Source organism: Erinaceus europaeus, chromosome 15 (genome assembly GCF_950295315.1).
Source record: "Erinaceus europaeus chromosome 15, mEriEur2.1, whole genome shotgun sequence".
NCBI lineage: Eukaryota > Metazoa > Chordata > Mammalia > Eulipotyphla > Erinaceidae > Erinaceus > Erinaceus europaeus.
Window position 1 is genome coordinate 6,433,961 of NC_080176.1, and position 21,193 is coordinate 6,455,153.

At 53.1% G+C, this 21,193-nt stretch overlaps 2 protein-coding genes across 2 annotated transcripts; both read right to left on the reverse strand.

The window, feature by feature from the left end:
- Nucleotides 1–7,734: 7,734 nt before the first annotated feature.
- On the reverse strand, nt 7,735–16,023 carry DECR2 (2,4-dienoyl-CoA reductase 2). Its single transcript, XM_007527975.3, has 9 exons — nt 15,747–16,023; nt 14,437–14,505; nt 12,985–13,036; nt 12,590–12,725; nt 10,613–10,737; nt 10,440–10,533; nt 10,177–10,281; nt 8,830–9,038; nt 7,735–8,166 (listed from the first exon to the last, which is right to left on the reverse strand). The coding sequence occupies exons 1-8, from the start codon at nt 15,824–15,826 to the stop codon at nt 8,830–8,832; spliced, it is 870 nt and encodes a 289-aa protein (XP_007528037.1). The 5' UTR covers nt 15,827–16,023; the 3' UTR covers nt 7,735–8,166.
- A 612-nt stretch (nt 16,024–16,635) lies between these two features.
- NME4 (NME/NM23 nucleoside diphosphate kinase 4) lies at nt 16,636–18,724 on the reverse strand. Its single transcript, XM_007528056.3, has 5 exons — nt 18,567–18,724; nt 17,747–17,880; nt 17,564–17,665; nt 17,368–17,480; nt 16,636–16,933 (listed from the first exon to the last, which is right to left on the reverse strand). Exons 1-5 carry the CDS (start codon nt 18,655–18,657, stop codon nt 16,816–16,818), a joined length of 558 nt encoding a protein of 185 aa, XP_007528118.1. The 5' UTR covers nt 18,658–18,724; the 3' UTR covers nt 16,636–16,815.
- Between the last annotated feature and the right edge of the window lie 2,469 nt (nt 18,725–21,193).

Genomic DNA, 21,193 nt, shown 5'->3' on the forward strand with positions numbered 1-21,193 from the left:
GTGGAGGGGCGCCGCGGTCCCCGAGGAACGCAGCCGTCGCGCCGCGGCCCCGCCCTCCACCGGCATGACGTCAGCACGTAGCGCCCAGGTCGACCCCGCCCCTGGATATAAAGGTGGCCTCTGGTCCAGCTGCTTCACTCTGCTGGGGTCTCCCGGCCTAGTTCAGCCCTGGGGTCTGGAAGTGATGTCCCTGAGATATGGGAGGCCGGACCAGCCGTAGGTGGCGCACTTGCAGCTGAGTTGGGCGGGCCCCACAGGGGTCCCTGTCTCTCTGATGCACCTCTGCTGTCACAGCTGAGTGTTGTTTCTGGCTGCATCTATACTGTGTCTCTGCTGTCTCTAGCTACTTCTTTGCTGTGTCTCCAGCACCTCTGCTGTCATGGATGAATTCCTGTTGTCACTATTACATGCCTGCTGTCCTAATACGTCTCTACTTCCTCTCTCTTGTCTCTGGCTGCATCTCTGCTGTGTCTCTGTCACTGGGATTGTGTCACCCTCATGGGTGGGCCCTGCAGCAGTGCCAGCAGCTATCGGCATCAGACGTTTCTCTTACAGCTTTTGTCAAGGGCAGAGGGAACTGAATTATGATGCCGAGTGTCCATCAGGAGGCAGAGCGATTAGCTGAGCCATCGCTGTGACAAAATCCCAGGGCACACAGCCCCCATCCACTTGTGCCATGAGTTTCTTACAAGGTCTGGATGCTCGCAGACCTTGAAAGTCAGAGCTGAGAGTACATTTCTTGTTACACATGCCTTGAATCCCTGGGTTCAAGTCCCAGCACCATAGACAGCACTGGGGAAGCTCTATGGATGGTAGAGCAGTGCAGAGTGTCCTTCCCCTTCTACCCCCCTGCCCTCTCAAATAAAGACTAATGGCCTGGGAAGTGGTGCAAAGCACTGGACTCTCAAACACGAGATCCCAGTTCGATCCCCAACATCACATGTGCCAGTGATGTTCTGGTCCCCCCAGTGTTTCTCTCCTCCCCCTACCGTTCCCTTTCTCTCTCTCTCTGAAATGAAACCGCTTAGAAGCCACTCAGCAGTGTCAATGCATAGACTAGATTTTGTGTTCATTTTCTGGCACCGCCCTTAGAACATGAAGAATAGTGGTCCAGGGAGTGGTGCAGTAGATAAAGTATTGGACTCTCAAGCAGGAGGTCCTAAGTTCAATCCCTGGCAGCACATGTGCCAGAGTAATGTCTGGTTCTTTCTCTCTCTCCTATCTTTCTCATTAATAAATAAATAAAATCTTTCCCCCCCCAAAAAAAAAGAACATGAAGAATAGTGAGAGAAAACTGTCCAGAGAGGTGGCTCAGGAAGAGATCTGCTTTGCACAAGAGGCCTGTCTTTCCCCTTTCGTGTGGGGACTGGGGCCATTAGACCAGGTTCTTTTTTTTTAATATTTATTTATTTATTCCCTTTTGTTGCCCTTGTTTTATTGTTGTGGTTATTATTATTGTTGTCGTCGTTGTTGGATAGAACAGAGAGAAATGGAGAGAGGAGGGGAAGACAGAGAGGGGGATTGAAAGATAGACACCTGCAGACCTGCTTCACCGCCTGTGAAGTGACTCTTCTGCAGGTGGGGAGCCAGGGCTCAAACCGGGATCCTTACTCCGGTCTTTTCGCTTTGCGCCACCTGCGCTTAACCCCTGCGCTACACTCTGACTCCCTAGACCAGGTTCTTATCAGTTATAACATGTGCACTTGGGAGCTGAGCAGTAGCGCACTGGGTTAAGCGCCCATGACGCAAAGCACAAGGGCCAGAGTAAGGATCCCGGTTTGAGTCCCCAGCTTCCCACCTGCAGGAGGTTGCTTCACAAGAGGTGAAGCAGGTCTGCAGGTGTCTGTCTTTCTCTCCTCTTGTCCTCCCCTCCTCTCTCCATTTCTCTCTGTCCTATCCAACAACAACAACAGCTATGACAACAATAACAACTACAATAAGCACAAGGGCAACAAAATGGGAAAAATAGTCTCCAGGAGCAATGGATTTGTAGTGCAGGTACCAAGCCCAGCAATAACCCAGGAGGCAAAAATAAATAAATAAATAAATAAAACGTGCACTCAACCAGGTGTACCACTGCCTGACCCCAGCTTTTCCTTTTTCCTTTTACAAGTGTGACTCTAGGCCAGTCAGGGTATGTTTCTGCTTTTGTTTTTGTTTGACTTACCAGAGCACTGTTCACCTCTGGCTTGATAGTGCAGAGGATTGAACCTGGGACCTTGGAGCCCCAGACATGAGTTTTTTTTTTGAAATACCTTTATACTATCTCCCCTGCTCACAGAACTTTTTTTTGTTAAAGATGTGTGAGAGGGACCCAATTTCACCTTTTTCTCACTTAAGGAGCCTGTTTCTTCAGCACTATTTAAAAAAGATTTATATATTTATGAGCTCTAGCAAAACCAACATGTGGCTTCATTTAAGGTTATACAAGTGAGAGGTTTATTCATAAAAATCACTGCGAATGGGAGGGGAGAAGTCTAGCTCAGAAAATAGGCAAAAGTCCAAGTACCACAACTAACTAAACTACTCAAGACCATCACGTGAAGAGAATCCAGAGATTCATGGCAGCAGAATGCCATGAGGAAGGTAATCCAATCAAGAGAAGGAGCTGATACCTTGCTTATACAGTCCCTGCACCTACATTCCCTGTGAGTGTGCTCACAGGCTGATGTCATTCATATGCTCATTGTTCCAAATTCCTGTTGAGGTCACAACTATGAGCAGAAGAGAAAGAGAAAACCAGAGTATCTCTCTGCTATATATAATGTCAGGGATCAAACTCAGAGCTTCATGTTTGAAAACAATTTTTAAAAATATTTATTTATTCCCTTTTGTTACCTTTGTTGTTTTATTGTTGTAGTTATTGATGTCGTTGTTGTTAGATAGGACAGAGAGAAATGGAGAGAGGAAGGGAAGACAGAGAAGGGGAGAAAAAGATAAGGCACCTGCAGACCTGCTTCACCACCTGTGAAGCGACTCCCCTGCAGTTGGGGAACTGGGGGCTCAAACTGAGATCCTTACGCCGGTCCTTGTGCTTTGTGCCACCTGCGCGTAACCAACTGCGTTACTGCCTGACTCACAAAAACACTTTTCTTAATATTTTACTTATTTTTCCATTGCCTAGAGATAAATTGAAAAAAACTGGATAGAGATGGGGAGACACCTGCAGCACTGCTTCATTGCTTCTTAAGTTTCCCTCTGCAGGTAGGGGGACCAGGAGCTTGAACCTGCATCCTTGCACATTGTAACATGACAACACTAGCACTCAGCTAGGTGTACCAACACCTGGACTCCACATTTGAGAATATAATACTTGGGGCCAGGTGGTGGCACACCTGGTTGAGTGCACGTTACAGTGCGTAAGGACACAGGTTCGAGCCCCCAGTCCCCACCTGCAGGGGGAAAGCTTCATAATTGGTGAAACAGTGCTGCAGGTGTCTCTCTGCCTCTCTCCCAACTTCCTTCTCGATTTCTGGCAGTCTCTATTAAATAAATATATATATAAATAAATACAATTTAAAAAGGAGAGAGAATCTAATAGTTTACCCAAGGCTCCACCTCCTGGATTACCTTTCTCCAACACCATTTACAAAGGAATATGTTTAGGGGTGGGACAGGGCTCACCTGGTAAAGCACACACATTACCATGTGCAAGGACCCAGGTTCAAACCTCCAGTCCCTGCCTGCAGTAGGAGAAGCTTCAGATGTCTCTCACTCTATCAAAAGCAAAACAAAACAGAAATACCTGATTTTTTTTTCTTTCCTATTACCAGCACTTTAGTGCGGACTCTACTGCTCCCAGGACTTTCCCCACCGAGACAGCGCAGCACAGCACTACTCTGCCACTCAGGAAGTTCTCCCAGTACACGGGGGCTCCAACCCAGGTCCTCCATCATGGTAAAGTGTACACTCTACCAGGTGAGCTACCTTCTGGTCCCCCAAACCATTTGTTCTTTCCCACCTATGACACCATCTCTATCCAGCTTTTGATTTTAAAATTCGGCAAATAGGGACAGGGAGTCAGCAAGGGAGCACTGATGCTGGAAGCCTAGTTGGGGAGAGCCACCAGAGCAGAAGTCCCTCCCACAGGGGCTGCTTTTAAAGGCTGGGCACATCATCCTTCCCTCCCCTCCCCCATGCAAAGGTGACCTGGAGATGGACTGCTCTTGGCTCTACAGAGGGAGCGCAGATCTGGATGAAGGAGGCCACCAGTAGCCTGCAGTTGGGTCCTAGGCCCAACATGGCTGACTCAGTCCCAGAACACCCAGGGGTAGGACTCTCGAAATGATGCAATTTACGTGTGTTACTGCACACCCACACCTCCTTCTGTGCGCAAACATGGCCAACCACAGACTTCTGATTCACTGTTCAGATTCCCACCCTGATGCCATCAAGCACTCAGTGTAAAGCCCCTTCTGGGTCCAGATCACATGCCCCAGGGTTTGAAAGTCAAGCCACACTTGTGTTTACTGGGATTTTACTTGGTGGGGAAGAGTTTTCTCCCTCACCCTCAACTGTAGACAAGTACAGCTCTCAGAGTAAAAATAGAACGTGTTTGTAAGGCAGTTTCACGCCTCTTGACTCAGCGGAGGTTGGATGACGAAGACACTAAGCTGCGGGTGTCCCTCAGCCCCCACCCCCACCCCCAAAACAAGTGAGCTCTCAGAGGGGGATGACTGCAACGTTGGGGGTAAGATATTGGCACAAAACTGGTTTGGGGATTGAGGACTTTTCATGGGAGTACCAGCCAGGTGGCATTTCCACATCACCATGGCAATAGGAGTAGGCAGAGAAACTCCCCCCTAACCAGAGCCGTTTGAAGGTGGTGTGAAGGCTTCTTTGCCTCCACAGACAGAAAAAAGGCCATGTTCCTTGCATTGTCAGTGATGGATAAGCAGGGGTTCCGAGCACGACAGGACAGGGGGCAATGGCTGGTCCTGCAGAGGTCACTTTCATCATGCACAAGGCCCTAGGTGTGAGCCCCACCATGAATGACATCAGAGGAAGCTCCGAGGATAGTGGCGGTGGTGCTATGGTTTCACTGTCTCTTCCCCTATCTGAAATTTAAAAGAATGAAAAGATCTGGCAAGATCGCTCACCTGGATAGTGCCCCTGCTTTGCCATGCACACAACCCAGGTTTGAGCCTGGGCCCCACTGCACTGGGGAACCTTTGGTATCTTTCCCTTTCTCTTTTTTCTTCCTTTATTTTTTTCAACCAGAGTCCTACTCAACTTTTGCTTATGGTAATGCTGGGGATTGGACCTGAGACCTTTGGAACATCAAGCTTGCCAATCTCTATCTAAAAAATGTCTGCTTGGAGAACAGGGACATAGAACTTTGGTGGTGGAAGCAGTGTAGAATTTTATAATCTTTGAAACCACTACTAGATCACTAATAAAAAAATAATCTAGTGGTCCAGGAGGTGGCGCAGTGGCTAAGGCACTAGACTCTCAAGCATGAGGTCCTGAGTTCAATCCCTGGCAGCACATGTACCAGAGTGATGTCTGGTTCTTTTTCTCTCTCCCCTATCTTTCTCATAAATAAACAAAATATTTAAAAAAAATCTGTCGGGGGTCGGGCGGTGGTGCAGTGGGTTGAGCGCATGTGGCGCAGAGCGCAGGGACCGGCGCAAGGATCCAGGTTTGAGCCCCCGCCTCCCCACCTGCAGGGGAGTCGCTTCACAGGCAGTGAAGCAGGTCTGCAGGTGTCTATCTTTCTCTCACCCTCTCTGTCTTCCCTTCCCCTCTCCATTTCTCTGTCCTATCCAACAACAAACATCAACAATGGCAATAACAATAACAACGAGGTTACAACAACAAGGGCAACAAAAGGGGGAAAAAATGGCCTCCAGGAGCGGTGGATTCATGGTGCAGGCACCGAGCCCAGCAATAACCCTGGAGGAAAAAAAAAAAAATCTGTCCAGAGTGGTCAAGCCTCAGTGATGACAAAAAAGGTGGGGACCAGGTGGTGGCACACCTGGCTGAGCACACATGTTAAAGTGCACAAAGATCTGGGTTCGAGCCCCCGGCCCCCACCTGCAAGGGGAGAGCTTTGCCAGTGGTGAAGCAGGACTGCAGGTGTCTCTCTCCCTCCTATCACCCCCTTCCTCTCAATTTCTGGCTGTCCCTATTCAATAAATGAAAAAATAAAAGTTAAAGAAGAAAAAGGTGGCCTGAGGAGACTCTCATACTTGAGGCTCCTAAGTCCCAGGTTCAATCCCCTGTATTACCAGAAGCCAGAGCTGAGCAGGGCTCTGACATTTCTCTCGGTATCTTTCTCTCTGCATCTCTCTCAAAATTAAATCCATAAAATACTTTAAAAAAGAAAAAAAAAGGGCAGAAGTTGATATGGCTTACTCATCCCACCCCTCACTTCCCACCAGGGGATGGAGGGTCCTGCTCTCTTGCCCAGAGAAGTCTCCTCCTGCCTCAGGGACAGAGTGGGTAGCAAAGCTGACCTGACCATCAGTCTGCTGTGCAGCTCAGTCCTGCTCCTGCTCGTCCGGTTCCTGTCCCTGCAGGTGCTCTTCCCAGGCCTGACTTGCCAAAGCCACACTCCCAGGCTGCCCCCAAAGGCTGCAGGGCCTGGGGTGGGGTGGGGTGCTGGCTCAGGTCAGAGCTGGGGAGCCGAGCAGCCACTGAGCCAGGTCCCATTGTTCGGAGGCTGAGCAGTAGAGCTGCAAGCTGGTTTGGGGTCAAGGTGGGAGCCTGGTTTCAGCTATTTGACAATGAGCACCTTCCTTCCCGCAGGGCCTGGCCCAGAGAAAGCTGGCTTTCTGGCTCATTCCAGGAGCACAGTGCTCAGAGGCACCTTGCCCGGGAAGGCCTATCCCTCTTCTATCCCCATATCCTCATCTTGTCAGGAAGAAAGACCACTGGAGGACTAGGCCTGACTCGGGAAATGCAGGCCCCAGAGGACTGATGTAGGCTGGGGGTGGCAGGCTTGATGTGGGGAGCCTGCTAGATGGCCATACCTGCTGTGGCCTGAACCCCCCACTGTTGTCAAGTCACTCCCAACAAGCCCCCAAGACCTCCAAAGTCCAATAAATACATTTATTTTTTTGGCTCCAGGGTTGCCCCTGGGGCTCAGTGCCTGCACTAGGAATTCACTGTTCATGAAGACCACTTTTCCCATTTTTGTTGCCCTTGTTGTTATTGTTACTGTTGTCGAATAGGACAGAGAAATCAAGAGAGATGGGGAAGACGGGGGGGGGAGGGGGGGAGGAAACTTGTGAAGCTTGTAAAGCGATCCCCCTGCATGTAGGGAGCTGGGTGCTCGAACTGGGATCCTTGTGTTTCCCGGCCCCCTGCTTTTTAAAAAATATTTATTTATTCCCTTTTGTTGCCCTTGTTGTTTTATTGTTGTGGTTATTATTGTTGTTGGATAGGACAGAGAGAAATGGAGAGAGGAGAGGAAGACAGACACCTGCAGCCCTGCTTCACCGCCTGTGAAGCGACTCCCCTGCAGGTGGGGAGCTGGGGGCTTGTACCGGGATCCTTATGCCGGTCTTTGCACTTTGCGCCATGTGCAAACCCACTGTGCTACCGCCCGACTCTCCAATTTTTTTTTTTTCATTTCCAGGGTTTCACTGCTTCGAGCTGGCATTTTCAGATAGAACAGAGACCGACAAAGAGAGAGAGGGAGAGAAACCACAATGTCATCAAAAGTTCCTCCAATGTAGTGGGGGCCAGACTCAAACCTGGGTCACGCGCAAGGAAAAACATCACACTATGCAAATGAGCTACTTTGTTGGCCTGAATTGAAGCTTTCATAGTAAAAGTTTCCGGTTAGGAAATGCAGTTTCTGGCAAAGTCTCAGGAACTGTGTTTATGTGAGTGGAGCACAGCCTGAAGAACATCTTAGACAGTGGCCCTGTGCCCTTGATCCCCCTGACAAAGGAGGGAGCTGGGGGTGTGAGCAGCTTCCCCTGAGGCCAGTCCAGCTCAGTCGAGACTCAGCAAAGGACAGGCTTGGGCACCAGGAAGCTGCCCCAGGAGGCACAAGGGCAGGAAGAAAAGAGGGCACAGCCCAGCAGCTCTGGAAGGCCCATACACTGGCTGCGCTGGCAGGTTTCAGGGGGCCCCGGGACAGGGTGCAGCTCCAGAGGAAGGGTCAGTCGGTGCTCCTGCTCAGTGGGAGAGGGCCTGGCCTCCCAGGGACAGCACCTGTGGGATGACAGGAAGCCTTGTCACAGTAGCCAGGGCACCAGGCCAGGCTGCCACAGGTTGGGGAATAAGGGAAGCCCCTGCTGCACTCTCGCAGAGCCCCAATATGAGTTATTTTGTCCCAGTGACCAGGATGCCTGCCCAGGGCCTCTTTCTGCTGCCTGAGAGTCAAAGGGCTGAGGGAACGGCATCATGGAAGTTAGTGCCAACCCTGCCAGATGCAGTGAAGACAGATGTGGGCAGTGTCTGGGGTCCTTCAGCACCGCAGCCGAGAAGGTCCAGAACCAGATGGCCCAGGACACTCCTGCCACCACCCTGTGACAGGGACCCCCCCCCAGGTGTGAGAGCAGAGGGGTTCACAAATACAAGCAGGAAGCTGATTCAGAGAAATGGTCACCCACATGGGTCAGCCATGCCTGAAGGCAGGGAATAAGGAGCAATAATGACCCACTATTCCCAAAGAGGGACCCACAGGATAAGTAGATGAGCCCCAGAGACAGAGGGGGCCCCTGCGCCATGCTCTCCCTCTCTGTTGGTCTGCTGGATATGTGGCAGAACACATCTACAAACGCTGCCCAGGGACAGATGGGGCCCATCAGAGTGAGGGCTGCAGGAAGGGGTCAAGGACACCAGTGACCCCTACACAGTGGGACAGCATGTCACCTAGAGCTTTGAAGAGGATGCAAACTTGGTCAACAACTGGAAATCATTGGGGAAGGTCAGCCAGGACCCGCCGTCCACCAGCAGTACAGTCCCCGTCACATAGGAGGCCAGTGGGCTGACCAGGAAAAGTGCACCGTGGGCCACCTCTGTCTTGGTCCCCAGCCTCTGCAGTGGACAGGACAGGGCCTTTGTGTTGACCTGGGAGCCGCCTGGGGAGCAAAAGACAGCCAGCGGTGAGCCCCAGGACCCTCCCTGCCCAAATGTCCTCAACCTCTTGTCTTGTCTGCAAGAACAGGCACAAGGATCCCAGTTCATACCCCTGGCTCCCCACCTGCAGGGGGATCGCTTCACAAGTGGCGAAGCAGGTCTGCAGGTGTCTAATCTTTCTCTCCCCCTCTCTATTTTCCCCTCCTCTCTCAATTTCTCTGTCCTATCTAACAAAAAAATGGCTTCCAGACCTGGAAGCAACTCAGGTGTCCAACAGCTGAGCAAGTTGTGGTATATATATATATATATATATGAATACTACTCAGCTGTAAAAAATGGTGACTTCACCGTTTTCAGCCAATCTTGGATGGACCTTGAAAAATTCACGTTAAGTGAAATAAGTCAGAAACAGAAGGATGAATGTGGGATGATCTCACTCTCAGGCACAAGTTGAAAAACAAGATCAGAAAAGAAAACACAAGTAGAACCTGAACTGGAATTGGTGTACTGCACCAAAGTAAAAGACTCTGGGATGGGTGGGTGGGGAGAATACAGATCCAAGAAGGATGACAGAGGACCTAGTGGGGGTTGTATTGTTATATGAAAAACTGAGAAATGTTCTGCATGTACAAACTATTGTATTTACTGTTGAATGTAAAACATTAATTCCCCAATAAAGAAATTTTTTTAAAAAAGGCCTCCAGGAGCAATGAATTCGTAGTGTAGGCATTAAGCCCCATCAATAACCCTGGAAGCAAAAATAAATAAAGATAAGGGGGTCAGGTGGTGGTGTACCTGGCTAAATGCATACATTACAGTGCACAAGGACCCAGGTTCAAGCTCCTGGTCCCCACCTGCAGGGGGAAAGCTTCATGAGTGGTGAAGCAGGGCTGCAGGTGTCTCTGTCTCTCTCCCTCTTTATTTCTCCCTGTCCCCTCTCAATTTCTGTCTTTACCCAATAATAAATAAATTATTTAAAAAATAAATAAAGATAATAAAATATATATAAAAAAGAAGATCTATAATCTCCAGCTTTATGTGACATCCAACAGGGACAGCAGCCCATCTAGCTGGCCACTCATCTGGCACAGGTGTGCAGGAGGGCCGTCGCCCATGTGAAAGGGGCATACAAAGCCTTACCCAGCCGTCGAATGCCCTCCGTGCCACTGATGGGGCCGGGCGCGAGGCTGTTGACACGGACATTCTGGGGCCCCCACTCCACAGCCAGGTGCCTTGTCATGGCATCTGCACAGGAAGACAGGGTGGGTTGAGGGGATAGGGGGCCCCAGTCTCCAGGGCCACCAGGACCAGCGACAGGCTTGTTATCCACCCATCAGATCCTGCTGGCTGTGGGGGATGGGCAGAGAGGGACCAGGGAACCCTGAGGGTGGATGGGGGCATACCCACAGCTGCCTTGGCAGAGCCGGCATGCACCTGCAGCGCCTGCCCCCGGGCGCCCAGGATGGCCGTGATGTTCACAATCGCCCCCCCGTGATCCTGCAAGACAGGAAGGAGAAGATGAGCAGGGGCGGTGGGCCAGGGATGAGGGGGACACCCAGACTTCAAACTCACTCACCCGGAAGAACTGCTCGTAGACCACACGGGACACGGTGAAGGTGCCCAGGGTGTCGATGTCCATCACTGTCCTGAAGGCATTGGAGGACAGAGCACTGGCTGGACACAAGAAGTTCCCAGCTGCACCTGCAGGCGGGCAACATAGCAGGGGCACCTAGAACCCATGCCCTCTTCACATGCTGGACCAGGTGCCATTTATTTGTTTTATAAGTGAAAGAAAAGTAGACATGAGGGGGTCAGGCAATAGCACACTGGGTTAAGCACACATAGTACAAAGTTTAAGGATCTGCACAAGGGTCCTGGTTGGAGCCCCTGGCTCCCCACCTGCAGGGGGTTCACTTCACAAGCAGTGAAGCAGGTTTGCAGCTGTCTCTCTCTCTCTCCTTTCTTTTTTTATATATTTATTTATTTTCCCTTTGGTGGCCCTTTTTTATTGTTGTTGTAGTTATTGTTGTTATTGATGTCATCGTTGTTGGATAGGACAGAGAAAAGTGGAGAGAGGAGGCGAAGACAGAAAGGAGGAAAGACAGACACCTGCAGACCTGCTTCACCGCCTGTGAAGCGACTCCCCTGCAGGTGGGGAGCTGGGAGCTCAAACTGGGATCCTTATGCTGGTCCTTGCACTTAGTGCCACGTGCACTTAACCCGCTGCGCTACCACCCTACTCCCCAGGTGTTTGTCTTTCTCTCTCCCTGTCTTTCTTCTCTCCCCTTTTGATTTCTTTTCTTTTTTTTTTCCTCCAGAGTTATCAATGGAGCTCGGTGCCTACACCACAAATCCACTGCTCCTGGAGGCCATTTGGTTTTCTTACCATTTTTGTTGCCCTTGTTGTTATTATTGTTGCTATTCCTGTTGTTGTTGGATAGGACAGAGAGAAATGGAGAGAGGAGGAGAAGACTGAGGAGAGGAGAGAAAGACACCTGCAGACCTGCTTCACCGCCTGTGAAGCGAACCCCCTACAGGTGGGGAGCCACTGTGATCCTTACACCCAACCACGATCCTTACACCCATCCTTGTGCTTCGCTCAGCTCCACATGCGCTAAATCCGCTGTGCCACTGCCTGGTTCCCTCCCCTCTCAATTTCTCTCTGTCCTATCCAAAAAAGATGAAAAACAAAAAAAAAAAGGCCACAGGAGCAGTGGATTCGTGATGCAGGCACTGAGCCCCCGCGGTAACCCTGGAGGCAAAAAAAAAGTAGACAGGCCACAGCACCACTTCACCATCCTTGGAGCTTCCCCCTGTGACATAGCACTCCAATTTTGGCTATGTGCAGGGAAATGCATTTTCCTTACCCAAGGAAGTACCCCTCGGCCCTTTTGTAAAATTTACTTGGTGCCAATAATTAAGCCAAAGGTCTTTATTTATTGGACAGAAATCACCAGAAATTGAAAGGGGGAGGGGGAGAGAGAGGGAGACAGAGAGACACCTGGAACACTGTGCATTTTGTAACATGTGCACTCAACCAGGTGTGCCACCACCCAGCCCCAGAGCCAAGGGTCTCGTGTGTGCTCATCTCCCCAGCCCAATTTCTGTTATTTTATGTATCTTGTTATGAAAAGAGAAACCAATGGGAGTGCCACTCCACCACACGTGGAGTTCCATTAGTTTCTGTCCTTGGTGCCTTGACCTCATGCAGTGCCAGGGACTAAACTCAGGGCTGTAAGTATACACGGACCTCGCTCTCTATATTCCAAAAGGTAGTGCAGCAGATAAGGCATTGGACTTTCAAGCATGGGGTCCTAAATTTGACCCCTAGTGTCACATGTGCCAGAGGACTGCTCGGGTTCTCTCTCTCCTCCTTTGTAAACATGAAGTCAATCCATCCACTAAGCCACTTCCCCCACCCCACCCCTAGGATGCAGGGTGCTCACACAGTGACTTTAGCCATGGTTGGGCCTGGCCTTGGAGGCTGGGCAGGAGGAGGGTCGGAATGCCGGCTGTCAGAAGGCCCCTGGGCCCCAGCTGCACAGTGACTCACAGTTAATGAGAATGTCTATTTTCCTGAACTCCTGCAGGGCCTGGCGCACAGCAGCAGTGACAGCTGGGGAGTCACGAACATCCAGCGAGAGAGGCAGGCACCGCTGGCTGGTGGCCGCAGTCAGCTTCTGGGCAGCCTAGGGGCAGAGAGGTGGCTGTGGCTGGGTGTCCTGCAGAGCCAGCCTTTCAGAATCTAGTGGACAGGAAGGGTCCCAGGGTTGCTGCACTCAGGCCACTCCCCAGGGCCACAACGAAGCCCCCTCCTCAAGTCACAAGTGTCCCTGCAGGCCACCTCCCTGAAGCTTGACACTTTGAGGTGGGGCAGAGTCACCATCCTCCAGGCCTCAGGAACCCCAAGTCCCCCCAGGACATGTGGGCATGGGACAGCCGCCTCACCATCGTCACTCTCGAAAGGCTTCTGCTGGCGATAACTGTGTGGCAGCCATGCCTGCAAAGTCAGAGGCACATGAGGATGTCTGAGGCAGGGATGCAAAAAGATCCTGCCCTGGGCAGCTGCTGGGGGGTGGGAGGGGTTCTCGGCAGACCTTGGCCACTTGGCCAGGGCTGGGGGAAGAAACTGAGCTGGGGTCTCGGGAGTGCAGTGGTCCTCTCTGTGCGGCATGGGGCCCCTGGCTCAGGCTTGTTCTAAGCCCAGGGTGCCTTCCCGTCACCCCTCCTGGCCTGACCAGCCAGCACTGGCCACACTCCCTTAGGGGACCTTCCCCAGGCCAGCAGTCCTCAGACCCAACAGGGTGGACACGCTGTTCCCACCACACAGGAGAGGCCCCTGGTATCCTATAGGCCTGGCTGTTCTGCTCTGCAGGCCAGAGGGAGCTGCAGTGGGGTCTCTAGAACATAGACAGGCTTCCCATCCCTGGGTGTGGGGTGACAAGTTGCTGAGCGTGGCCTGAGGCCACAGAACTTAGGTTTCGAGAAACACTGCTGAGTCAGCCAGACAGCTCTGCTGGGAGGAAGCCTGCTCTGCCATGCACACAACCAAGGTTCAAGCCCAGCCCCTACTGAACTGGTGGGAACTTCTGTGCTACCATGTCTGTCCTTCTCTGTCTCCCTTTTAAAAAAAAAAAATTATTTATTTATTTATTAGTTAGATAAGAGGAGAAAGAAAGAACCAGACATCACTCTGGTACATGTGCTGCTGGGGACTGAACTTAGGACCTCATGGTTGAGAGTCGAATGTTTTAACCACTGCACCATCTCCCAGACCACCTATATCTCTGTCTTTTTCTGAACAGTTCAATTCAAAACAGGGAAAGCAACAACAACAACAAAAGTAATAGTGGTCCGGGAGGTGGCTCAGTGGATAAAGCACCAGACTCTCAAGCATGAGGTCCTGGGTTTGGTTCCCGGCAGCACATGTGCCAGAGTGATGTCTGGTTCTTTCTCTCTCTCCTCTTATCTTTCTCATGAATAAATAAATAAAATCTTTAAAAAAAAAAAGTAATAATATGAAAACCAAACAAGACACACTGCTCTGCAGAGGCAATGAAGCACTAAGGCCCTGTAGGGACCCCCTCAAGCGGGTGTGACCCCTGGAGTCCTGGAGCTCCGGGATGGGGCCTGGCCCCATCTACCAACCCAGCATCTTGTGGCCCTGGGCTCTGGGAGGCCAGGGCACAAACACACATGGTTGTGGAGGGAGCTGGTGGGGGGTGTTTTCTCACATAGTAGGCCATACAGGGGGTTCCCACACAAGGGAGGACTCACACATGGTGGGTTCACTTGTGGGAGCTCACACTGGGGACTCACAGGGAGGAGATTCCTACAATGGGAAGGATTCACACCCAAGGGCTCACGCAGGGTTGGGCTTGCCCCCACAGGTGTTCTCACCGCATGAAAATCTCAGCAATCCGGAACCCAATCCCCGAGCCACCTCCGGTGATGAAGGCCACTTTGTCCCTGAGGAGAAAAGCAGCTTTCACAGTTGTCCCTCCATGGGGGTGGGGGGAGGGCAGCTCTAGGATTCTGGTGGGGAGGCAGCAGAGTCCCAGATGACATTTGTCAGTGAAAACCAGATGGTACTTTCTTCTTTTTCTTTGTTATTCTTTTAATTTGCTTTTTTACCCTTTTGTTGCCCTTGTTGTTTTATTGTTGTTGTAGTTACTATTATTGTTGTTATTGATGTCGTTGTTGGATAGGACAGAGAGAAATGGAGAGAGGAGGGGAAAACAGAAGGGGAAAGAAAGACACCTGTAGACATGCTTCACCGCCTGTGAAGTGACTCCCCTACAGATGGGGAGCTGGAGGCTGGAACCAGGATTCTTCTGCCAGTCCTTGTGCCTTGCACCATGTGCGCTTAACCCACTGTGCTACCACCCGACCCTCCAGATGGTCCTTTCAAAACCAACTTTGATCTCCTGGCTCTCTGGGTCTCTGGAAAAACTTCCCCTACCTCTCTCGCTGTTGGGAAAGTTATCAAACAGGAGATGAAAGTCTCTAAACAAACACGCCTCCCTGCAGTTAGTTGGCAGGCTACCAGCCCCTGCCAGGAAAAAGATCAGGCTGGGGGTCACTGCACCCAACCAAGGTGGGGTCCTCATTCGTCCCACTGGCACCGAAATGGCCCTCTCCTGAGTCTATCTGGCACCAAGTCCCCAGTCCTAACACAGCCCCTCCACTTGGGGAGTCCCCAGACTGCTCCCCATATCGGCACTATCCCCACACCACCCCAAGCCACCCCTGGAGCCCTTGTGCTCCTCAATGCATTCCAGCCCCCAGTATCGTATTTCCCAATGCACCCCAGTCAACCCTGCAACCCCCCCAGGCCTGCACCCCCAATGCACCCGAGTCTACCCTGCACTCCCACGGGCCCTGCACCCCCAATGCACCCCAGTCCACCCCGCACCCCCCCGGGCCTGCACCCCCAATGCATCCCAGTCTACCTTGCACTCCCACGGGCCCTGCACCCCCAATGCACCCCAGTCCACCCCGCACCCCCCCCCGGGCCTGCACCCCCAATGCATCCCAGTCTACCTTGCACTCCCACGGGCCCTGCACCCCCAATGCACCCCAGTCCACCCCGCACCCCCCCCCCCCGGGCCTGCACCCCCAATGCATCCCAGTCTACCTTGCACTCCCACGGGCCCTGCACCTTCAATGCACCCCAATCCCTCCCCGGGACGCCCTCCACGCAGGCTCACCGGAGCAGGTCGGGACTGAAGAGGTAGCGGTACTCAGGGAGACAGTCGTCCCCTTCCACGTCAAGCGGCAACTGTGCCATGGCTGGGGGACAGCGGGAACCAACGCCTCCGCCTCGGCTGCCGGACGCTCGCAGGCCACGCCCACAGGGCAACCAGCTCGGCTCACCGCGGCCTCCTAGCTCCTCCCGGACGGGGACGCACCGCCCACTGCGGCCGCGGTACCTGCCGGGACTGAAAGTTGGCGGGGGCTCTGGGAGCAGGCGCAGTGCAGTGGCTGGGGGACCTGTGGCGAAGGACGCAGGCGCAACGAGGCGAGCCCCCCCCCCCAGAGCGCATGCGCAATGTGGCGACCTGGTCCTCTGGTGGGCAGGGGCGGAGGCAGCTGTAACCCCCTCAGCTCCTAACCCAGCTCCAGGACAACACTCCCTATGGCATAAACGCAATGGAGGAGGCCCCCTGCTCCTACCGCGTCCCAAGAGCATAGGTGACAAACCCCAAAAAGACCTCCTTGTGCTGGGAGGGGGCAGGGCCAAACCTGGGACAGGACAACCCTAGGGGTAGTCACACGAGCACAGAACACCCCTTGGGACAGAATATCCTGGTGGCAGGGTCACACCAGGAGTCAGGACACCCCTGGAAACAGGGTCACAGCAGAGGACAGGACCCTGGGGGCAGGGTCATACCAGAGGACAGACCGCTTCTGGCCTAGTGTATGCTGTCCACTGTCCCTATGAGAATATGGGGTGCTTAGAGCTCCCCCCACGAGCCACAGTTGTCTTGCCCTAGATTCAAGGGTTTCTGAACCCCCTGAGTGGAGAAGGGGCTGAGATATGGAGCCCCTCTGCCCCTGCCCTCACCCCACAGGCCACACAGTAAGTGCTAAACCCTGTACAGAGAACGTGAACTTTAATGTCCCCTCTGTGGGGTCAACAGGGTCACGCTGGGGAGGCACAGGGGACAGCTCTGGCTGAGTGTGCAGAAAGGCACTGAGGTTGGCTGGAAGCCCCTGGGCTGGGCTGGGTGGCTGCCGTTCCAGGAGGCGGAGGTAGGTGTCACGGTGGGTTCGAGGTCAGGCAGGATGAGCAGGGCTGTGGAGGTCTGGCCAGTCAAGCAGCTCACTGCTCTGGAACCACAGCTGAATCTCTCTCTGCGCTCCCTCCACCGAATCGCTGGCATGGATGACATTCCTGTGACAGAGGACAGGTAAGATACAGGCTCAGCACGCACCCTGGCAGGTGTCCTGAAGATGGTCTTAGGTGGAGGGTGAGCCAGGTGACCTCCTGGGCTGGTCCAGACCAGCCTGGTGCTATACAAAGGCAACACTAACTCTTCTGTGCTGGGGGTTTAAAAAGCTGCCCAAGACCCTGAGAGAGCTCACTATGTACAAGTGTGGCCCAGGTTCCAGCCCCAGCACCAACGGGAGCAGCTCCAGCACCAGATCTGGTGTGATGGTGTCCCTCCCTGTGTGTTTGGTGGCTCTCATTTAAAGTCACACCCAGCTCTGCAAAACTGAGTGCGCAGCAGCCTTGCAGGCCTCATGCCAGGGACCACATCAGTGTCCCAAGAGGTGCCCCTGAGCATTCCGTCCACCACACCCACACAGCCCCTGGAATGGTCCCACCTGCTGATGTGCATGCTGAAGTCCCCCCGGATGGTGCCGGGAGCCGCTGCAGCTGAGTCCGTGTGCCCAATCATGGCCCTGGAAGCACACACCACATCCGGGCCTTCCCACACCTGCAGTATGGACAGAGTTGGGGAAATCGGGTACAGGGCAGCCTCCCTCCCTGCCAGCTGACCTCCACCTGCCGCCCACCTACCATGGCCACCACAGGCCCGGAGCGCATGTAGCTGATGAGGGCTGGGTAGAAGGGCTTCGTCCTCAGGTCCTTGTAGTGCTGGGCCAGCACGCACTCAGGTGCCTGGGGGTGGGGGCTGCAGTGAGCCAGTGAGCAGGGTCCTCCCCTCCCTGGGCACCGTCATGGAGCACCCTAAAATACTACCTGCAGCATCTTCATCCCCACTAGCTTGTAGCCCCTCCGCTCAAAGCGCCGGATCACGTCTCCCACCAATCGCCTCTGCACCCCGTCCGGCTTCACTGCTACCAGGGTCCGCTCCCGTGGCCACGGGTACCCTCCTTCAGAAGAGGGTTGTCAAGAGTGCTGTGCACCACCCTTTCACCTCCCTGGTGTGTTCCCAGCCAGAGTTGGGGATCACCCTGGGCTCCAGGTGTGGGCCTGGGCCAGCTGCCTCTGGAGGGGCAGTGCCACAGCCAGGCAGTGCCCAGTGTGGGAGTAGGGACGGCCTGGGCAGAAGGAGCTGCGTTGGGGGCGGGGGTACAGCCTGCTCACTGCCTGCAGCCTGTGTGAATCCCATTTCGGTGGGGCCTAGGGTGGAATGGAGTCACAGTCCCCACTAAGTGACCTAGAGGCTTGGGATAAGGAGCAGGGTGGCTGCAAAGGAAGTAGAGGGAACCCCTCTCCCCCCTCACTAGAGGGGAGGCCCAGGGAAAGAGGCGCTGCCCTCGCCCCCATGGAGGGGGCACTGCCAGGACCTCCTCTAGTGAGACTGGGGGCTCAGAAACACCTACCTAAGCTGCGCACCCTCGCGCAGCGCTGGGGCGGAGGTGGCGTCTACGCAAACCCCAGGGCCCACAGGTTCTGACTGTTTGCTCCCCCGAGCCCAGGGTCGAGGCCTGGCTCACCTCGGGGGCTGAGGCTGCTCAGGGTGACCGCGCCAAGCCGCGTGGCCTTCTTCTACCGCGGAGCCCCTGCCCGCGCCTTGGCCGCCGCCACGTGCGCCCTCCCGCCACCCCTCACTCACCCGAGTTGGCGCGCGCGCACAGGCTCGGACCCAGGTCCAGAGGGCTGCACAGCAGCCCCCGCAGTGCCGCGCGCACCCAGAGACTGCTCATGACGCCGCCTGGGCCCGGGGCGCCGGGAGGAGGAGGGGGAGGCGGGCGGGGGAGAGGGAGGGAGGAGGGGCGTGGGAAGGAGGAGCGGCGCAGGGAGGAGGAGGCGAAGGACAGGGGAGGATGAAGGGGGAAGGAGGAGGAGGGGCCCAGGGAAGGACAAGGCGGGAGGAGAAGGGGTGGGGATGAGGAGAGGGAAAGCGACCTGGGCTGTAGACCCCACTGGGCGCGCTCTGGGCGGGCGCTGCTGTCCCCTCTGGTCCTGTGGTCAGCAACTCCTACCCTAGTGCCATGAGGGTGGGGGTGGGCAGCACAGAAGCGCGGTGTGATGGTTGTGTTCCTCCTGCTAATTAACTCCGGTTTCCATCCTTGCTGTGGGAAGTGTGCGCCATCTGCTCCAAGGCGGGGTCCCATCCCCCGCCCCCAGGGTGACCCTGGGCCCCATCAGGAACTGCGCAGAGCAGACTGCAGTGTGGCTCTGAACCGTGGGCCTGCAGACCAAAAAGCTCGTGTGTTGAGCTTTATGGCAGTTTTGCTTGACTGTGGTCTCCAACCAACCTCGACACCTCCGTACCGGTACAAGGGACTTTGGCGATCTTTGTTCCTCCCTGAAAATGCAGGATTGCATCTGAGTGATAGTCCTAGTCTTAGGGCCACAGCAAAGCTTCCATATTAACTTGCCCAGCCTGGTATGAGCAGGGGTCTCACCATGCATGACACTACTGAGTGACCTCCTTGCCCCTGTTCCTTTTTTAAAAATATTTATTCCCTTTTGTTGCCCTTGTTATATTATTGTTGTAGGTATTGTTGTTATTGATGTCGTCGTTGTTGGATAGGACAGAGAGAAATGCAGAGAGGAGGGGAACACGGGGGGGGGGGGTAGACACCTGCACACCTGCTTCACCCACCACGTGTGAAGCGGCTCCCCTGCAGGTGGGGGGGGGGGGTTTGTGAACCGGGATCCTTATGCCTATCCTTGTGCTTTGCTTAACTTGTGCTACCGCCGGCTACTTCCCCCCTACTCTCCGTACTTTTTTTAGTGTCTTTCTTTTCTCTATCATTTCATTTATATTAACTGAAATTATGTTCAGCTCTGGCTTTGTGGTGGTGCTAGGTATTAAACTTCAGACCTAACAGCTTCAAGCATGAAAGTTTTTTGTGTATTTTTTTTTTCACCAGAGATAGGTGAGAGGGGGACCTGGGGCTTGAACTTGGGCCCTTTCTCATGATAACAGTTATACTCTACCAGATGAAGACCACCTGGCCCAATACATTAAAAAACAAACAAAACTGACAACTAGGGAAATGGGTCAACTGGTAAAATACCATATTTTCATGCCTGAGGTTCCCGGCTAGATTCCTGGCACCATGTGTACCAGTAGTGTTCTGGCTTCCCCATTCTGCTTCCTGCCTCATGGGGAAACTCTATTTCTCATATAGAATAACAATAAAAGCCTAGGGGAGATTTAATTTTTAAAAATTAGTGGATGGGGTAGATAGCATAATGGTTATGCAAAATGACTCATGCCTGAGGCTCCTAAGTCCCCAGGTTCAATCCCTCACACCACCAGAGCTGAACAGTGCTCTGGTTAAAAAAAAAAAAATATATATATATATATATATATATAGTGGGATTGGGGTAGATAGTGTAATGGTAACAGTTATGCAAAAAGATTCTCATGCCTGAGATACTTAAGATCCCAGGCTCAATCCCCCGGCATCACCATAAGCCAGAGCTGAGTAGTACTCTGGTAATAATAATAATAATAATAATTAGTAGTAGTAGTAGTGCGAGAGAACCAGAACATTACTCTAGCACATGTGATGCTAAGGATAGAACTCAAAACTTCATGCTTGTGAGTCTAACACTCTACCCACTGTGCCATTTCCTGGGGCTTGGGGGCTTTTTCATCCCCTTTCTCTGAGGGTGAATCCTGAAACACACACACTCATCCCAGAATCTCTCTGGAAGGCTTCTGCTGGAGAGTGGGTTATTTTTCTCCGATATTTTTCTTTTTTCTTTTAAACAAGGTTTTCTTTCTTTTTTTAATTTTATTTTATTTATTCTCTTTTGTTGCCCTTGTTGTTTTATTGTTGTAGTTATTATTGTTGTCGTCGTTGTTGGATAGGACAGAGAGAAATGGAGAGAGGGAGGGGAAGACAGAGAGGGGGAGAGAAAGATAGACACCTGCAGACCTGCTTCACCGCCTGTGAAGCGACTCCCCTGCAAGTGGGGAGCCGGGGCTAGAACCGGGATCCTTACGCCGGTCCTTGTGCTTTGCGCCACCTGCGCTTAACCCGCTGCGCTACAGCCCGACTCCCTCCGATATTTTTCTAAGCTGTGTTGTCACTCTTTGAGGTCTTCCTGGTGAGCACTGAGTCCCACCTCCCCTGCAGATGGCTGTTTCCACCTGGCCTGTGCACTTTGCTCTCTGTGGCTCTGGTTTTCACCAGCAGTGGAATTTCTCAGTCTCTCCAGTTCTCTATGTTTTCAGTCTTAGGAAAGAAAGGCTTCTTGTGGGCTGGGCGGCGGGGGTGG